Consider the following 6,286-nt stretch of genomic DNA (forward strand, 5'->3'; position numbering starts at 1 on the left):
TCAAAAATATTTTGCAGTTATTGCCATTTTTCTCGGTCATAGGTCTGCACAGACAACCTTCATTCACAGTATTCCTTCGCTATTAAAAGGCACCAATGAGTACTGGAGGTTCACCATGTGTATCCCACTGATAATCCCACTTTTCATGAATGCAATTATGGGTAAAAGATCGGACAAATTCTACTATATGTCTGTTCCATCTGTAATAAACAACCTTGTCACGTTTTTATTATCACTTCCCATTTCACTTGTTATTTCTTCACGTTTTGAAAGGGCCCATGTGCTGTTGGAGTGTTCAGTCTTTAACAAGGGATGAGAGGTTGGAATTTAGTAGAGAAAACAACTGATTTGAGTGCAGACTAAGTGGTTGAGTGAACAGGTTAACAGTGGCAGGCCGTTGAGCGGCTGTGACAGGGAGAAAGCAGCGCGAGGCTCTGCCACTGAAGGGGTAGGTGACCCGGAAACACTGTGGAAGTGCAGCCAGCGTGGCCCTTTAGGAAAAATCTCTCCACAAGTCGCTATTGCCCTTCTCTATGCAAATACCCATGAAGCACCATATCTCCTCTTCTTTCTCTTCTTCATTGTTTTCTTTCTTTCTCTGTTGCAAGCACATAATGCACCATTACACACACACACGAACGCAAACACACACACACACAAAGCAGAAAATAAGGAACATAGATCATCATAAAAGCACACACACACACACACACATAGAATAAACAGCAAACACACAAGGTTACACATGAATTAACCATCATTTGACTCTCCGATTATGTCCTATATTGAAACAAGCAACCCCTGCATGGTTTTTGGGTAGTGCACAGAACTGAACGTCTGTCACTTCTCTTACCATTCAAGTCCTACTTGCTTATAGTAGTAGTTATATAAAATAATTTAGACCCTCAATTGAGGTTAAACTCTATTTACATGCTAATTACATTGCAAGTAAAGTGCAACTTCAATGTTGATACATTGTTCCTCTTACAACTGTTACTGAAGATATCTGTGTAACCTTAAGCAGTAATGGTTGCGTAAAGGTGAACCGAATTAATTCCAGTTTGCTTGAAAATGTAATAAAGGTTTAAATGGGTAACTACACAAACTGCAGACAGGCATCCATATGTTACTTCAGAGAAAATACTTGAGAGAAAAAAACATAAAGCAATAACATTAATACTTATTGAAGCTTGCCATATGAATGTTGAATATCTGAAGTAATATACTGAGTCCAAATGTAATTCAACAAGCTCAGAAATTGCAAACGTTACAACATTTTTATTGCATATTATCATCTTCATGATATAAGTCAACAGCTTTATAATCTGTCATTTGAAATGCTTTTAGATAATAAGATGAAATAGTTTTAGACAAATACTGTATTTCAAATGAACATGGAACTGCAAAGGTAAGGCCATATAAATTAAACGCTAATACGACTTCACAGAGAGAAAGATATGTCAACAATTCAAGACAGAGTATAGCTATAATAGTAAGAAAATCTTATATGGAACTATAGGAAGCAAGTAACAACTAACGGTGCTGATAATAACGTTGGTCTAATAAAGTGAAGCAATGGTTCAAACATCAAATACCAAGCAAAGCATAAACATACATTCATTCAAATGCCATTAATGTACAAAATAATATGGATCAAAGTCCAATAGTTCATGCATAGATCCTACTTTGGTATGGTGTGTATTCATAGACGAAATAACTGTGTGAAGAATATGAAAAATAATGATAATGCTTTATAATAATATAAAATAATACTAACGTGTAGGCTATCTCGATAATATAGGCTCCCCTTGTGCCAAATTCTTTAATTCAACTCGAAACCATATAACGTTGTACTAACTAAATGTTTTGCAATTGTGAAGGACTAAACTTGGCACATGCATGTCGTGCTTTGGTCAATGACGCAAATGTCACGAGAGCTACCATAAACTGGAAGGCTTATTAATATGTGTGTACACTGAAAAAAGTGGGCATATTCAGTGATGCTTCATTTGTATTAACATCCTTGAAAATGAAGTTAAAAAATAATAAAAACATTACTAACGCGTGTCAGTTGGCGCTCTAATTCCAAACGTTTTTGACTGGCATGGATATCGACTGGGTAGCGCTTTCCAGAGTTGGCTACGTCCCTAAAAGTCAACCGTCTGCATCGAAAATGCTAAAATATTTACCAGCGTTTGAGAAATAAATGTAAGGCGCGCTGTTTCCTGGATACATAACAGGGAAAGGCATTGGTAGTAAACATCCACCCAATATGTTGCGATCTTTGTAAATAGTTGGTAATTGCACATTTTTCCCGGAATCTGAAAAGTGGTCGACTGGAACTGGTCCTTCGATGTCGGTGGATAGCTGTCGCTTCAACTTATTCCGGCGATTCTGGAACCAAATTTTCACTTGAGTTTCGGTAAGTTGTAAGGAATTCGCCAGACATGCCCGTTCTGCACTGCTCAGGTATCTTTTCATGTCAAAGGTAGATTCCAGCTGAAAAATCTGCCTCTTGGAGAATATAGTGCGTGTTTTCTTCTTTGCCATTGCGTTGGTTTTCGAGTTTCCTTCATGTTGCTCAGATACGTCGTCGCAGCTGCTCGTACTCTCTGTCCTTGGACGAGTGTCAATCATCTTCGTTGCGTCGACGTCCTCCGCACAGACTGAACGCACACAAGCTGCATCGTGGTGGGCGCTGTTTGTTTGCGCTGTGAAATGAAGCGATAAAACTTGTTTTGATGCAATGCTGACACCAACTCGAATATAATATGTGAAACCCACTGGATCACAGTAAGTGGAATATGAAAAATTACATAACTCAGACTTTGAAGTAGCCTGGGCTAGATAGTGTTTTAATTGCTCAGCTGTTATTGTTTACCAGTAATGAACAAATGCAAAACATTAAAGGGCTATTTAAACCCAACCAACTATGGGCTCACCTGTTTCGTGGGTTGTGTAGTCTGACTCATGACTTCTCTGAACATCGTAGTCCTCATATCGGGGCGTAAAATAATTTGTACACCTTGTGTCGCTCTGTCCTTTTGCATCATATGCGTCTAAATTGCTCTTGTTGTTTTGCTTCAGATTAAGAATATTGTCAATAGTGAATTTCAATGAAGCAGTCCGACAGGGAATAGCCTCCTTGTTCATATTCCCCGAAATTTATAATTTTCCTTGTGTTCTAAATGGTGAATTGAGTTCCCCAAAACATCGAAGCCTAGATATACTCCAAGCACCATTGCTCCTCGATTGCAACTACACCAGGGCGTAGGATAGCGTTATTCAATGAACCAGAAGACTGTGGTTTAGCCGTTTTTGATTGGTGAGATTGCGAGGCAGCGTGACGCCAAATATCAGATGATGGCGGGAAGCATCCTTAGGCAAGACTAGAGTTAACCTCCTGGATTGTTTCCTTCGGGGGAATATTCACGATACAGTTAAGTAGTGTCCAAAGATTTTTGTTTAGATGTTTACCAATGGTTTTCAGAATTACATGAAGAGTTGGCATATGGCTAGCCAAAATATATATTCTAGGCCTATATGGAGTGGAAAACAATATTTGTTTTGTATTGTTAGGTATTACTGCACGGTTGGAGCTAGAAACAAAACATTTCGCTGCATCTGCGGTAACATCTGCAAAATATGTGTAAGCGACCAATAAAATTTGATTTGATTTGAAGTGGTCACATTCATACAATTGAGACTGTTATGAACCAGTCAGCTATGTAGGCCTATACTTTATCACTTTTGCTCCCATTAATCATATGCATTGAAACGTTAATGCGTTATGCGGGCACTGATATTAACTCTACAAAAGATGAATCATAATTACGTCTTGTAGTTTCATTTTATTTTGAGCATACTAGGGAGATTGAGGTTTTAGGAATGTAATAGGTTAATTAATTATGTTAGGATATCAGGCCTATAGCCTATATTCTAAATGTTTTATTAAAATGTCCTAATTTGACAAAAATCAATTTCCATTATCTCTATTGTGGTTAATTTCATCTATTTAATTTAATGAATCATTTTACACAACTTTATTGACAATTTCAGTCTGATGATAAGTACCATATAGGCCTACATTCAATTCGAAGTGTCAAAAAACTGTAAAACGTTCCATTACCTGTGCCCCTATATCCCACTGAACCTAAAAAAATACACTGATAAACTATAAGAAGAAATGTCTTTTCAGTCGTCACTTTAGAAATCTGTGTCTACTCAACATTGGTGTGGAATTTCGCAAATTAGGCCTAAATGCAGGGGCATAAACATTTTGGCCTTGAAAATATCCTGGTGAATGTTTATGTATTATGAAAGGGAAAATGCGTATTACTGCGGTTGGATTAGGTTTTCAGTGTATTTTCAATGGACATAGGCCTAGCCACTGGTCAGACAGAATCTTAATGAGACTAATTATCAACATAATATACCTTCGTGCTAATTATGAGAATACAAAGCAGGCCTTTTCGTCAACACAATAAACATGAAACATGGTGTGCACTTTATCTATTTTATTTACATTGATCAGACAACTCTTGTGTACAAAATGTCAACTGAAACCCAGTTTAAATAAGAAATATGAAATATGAAAGAATACAGTTCCCGTAACCCCATGCTCATAACTTGCATATTAAAATAAAGTAGTTGAGGCTATATGCTACACAGGTTGCTCAATGAGTGTCATCCCCTTATGAATGTGGCTGTGATCTTGGTGATTTGCAATAAAGTCACCCTCAGCAATAAACTCTTGAAGGGATTGTCTCTACTGTGTCCAATACTCAAATTGTTAGTTTAATATAATACACCAATAATGTGTGCCTCACACTAGGCCTGTCATTTGTGATCTTATAAAAGACATGGGGTGGGTGAACTGGGAGATGGGAAAATTCACAGTACTCGAAAAACCCACTAAGGGTGGCGACACCTGTGCCAGGTTTGCGTTCAGTGTCCCAGGTGAAGCGTTCTCGTGGTAAAGAATAGGAACCCTGACAATCCTTTGAGCCGAAAAGGCGATACTCGTGGACGCCATGTCGGCAGCTAGCTGTCTCTTCCACTTGTTCCTGCGGTTCTGGAACCAAATCTTGACCTGAGTCTCGGTAAGTTGTAGAGAAGCGGCCAGCCCCGCCCGCTCAGTGCTGCTCAGGTAGCGTTTCATGTCGAAGGTGGACTCCAGCTGGAACACCTGACTCCGGCTGAACACGGTGCGGGTCTTCTTCTTGCGAGCTGCTTTCGTATCAGGTGTGTCACTATCGTCTCGCGCGAAGCAGGAGGATCCTGTTTCGTCATCCTTGTCGTCTGTCTGACTGCACTCTGCCCTCTCGTTCCGTTCGTCGTGGTCTTCCACTGGCTCCGGTAGAGCCGGGGAATCCCGGTCGCTGGTTGGTAGGGAGTATCCGGGGTCATCTGAGTTGCTGGAGTGGCACTGCGGACCTGAAATAAACGGGGAGTATCATGAGGAATGCCATTGGTAAACTGTTTCTGCTACATTTTTCGCACCGGCCAATAGAGATGAATACGTGCATGATCATCTCTCAATCATGATATCAACCCTGATACGTCATTGCATTTTTCGATGGTAGTCGAATTTTTTAAGTGCTGCGGGCAGGCCACATATCGACTTGAAAAACGATGACCTATAGCTTGTAATGAAACTTGTAATGAAACACAGTAGCCTTGCAAATGTATAAGCACCATAATTCTGGTTTATAAACTCAATTTCCAATCAATGTTACGTTTGAAATGTATTTGAGTGGCGTGCCATACCCCGTGTAAAGAGGAACCGCATGGAGATGTTTTACGCACCGGGTAAGAGCGAATACTGTGTGCTGTTATGGTTTGTTGCAGGATATATGGGCTATGCATGACAAAAAAATGCTATGTAATGTTGTCTATTTTTACTGCCATGTCACCATGTATTGTGTATTGCCATTGAAAATGACGGCTAACATTACGCACAGCAACCTCCAAGCATTGTAGATCACAGCTCGTTCAAGTTGTTTTTACCCTCATTATCTGAGGAAATGCGTAGGCTATCCTCACATGCTCCTTGTTGAGCGGATCAGCCTGAACAGTGTAGGCTATCAGCTAGTAGTAAGCAAGCTACAGTTTGGTGTGCTTTTAGGCTATGTCTCTTTCATACAGGCATAAACATAAGGGCCAATTAACAAAAGTGACACTTACTCTGTAAATCGCTGCAAGCTTTATTGGGCGATGTCCCACACCAGTCTGAAATGCAACCGGCTTCAGCAAGGCGTTGGGCGTTTAACCCAAAATAGGACAC

General features: G+C 39.7%; 1 protein-coding gene across 1 annotated transcript; it reads right to left on the reverse strand.

Moving 5' to 3' along the window:
- Positions 1-4,825: 4,825 nt before the first annotated feature.
- LOC120049481 (homeobox protein HMX1-like) lies at positions 4,826-5,791 on the reverse strand. Its single transcript, XM_038995746.1, has 2 exons — positions 5,770-5,791; positions 4,826-5,436 (listed from the first exon to the last, which is right to left on the reverse strand). The coding sequence occupies exons 1-2, from the start codon at positions 5,789-5,791 to the stop codon at positions 4,826-4,828; spliced, it is 633 nt and encodes a 210-aa protein (XP_038851674.1).
- Positions 5,792-6,286: the final 495 nt, after the last annotated feature.

Source organism: Salvelinus namaycush, chromosome 6, assembly GCF_016432855.1.
Source record: "Salvelinus namaycush isolate Seneca chromosome 6, SaNama_1.0, whole genome shotgun sequence".
NCBI lineage: Eukaryota > Metazoa > Chordata > Actinopteri > Salmoniformes > Salmonidae > Salvelinus > Salvelinus namaycush.

Excerpts from the sequence above, each read along its gene's own strand:
- LOC120049481 (XM_038995746.1), bottom strand. The coding sequence starts at position 5,791 with ATGCGGTTCCTCTTTACACGGG. Across the intron at positions 5,437-5,769 it reads GCGGTTCCTCTTTACACGGG|GTCCGCAGTGCCACTCCAGC; the intron begins GTATGGCACGCC and ends CGTTTATTTCAG.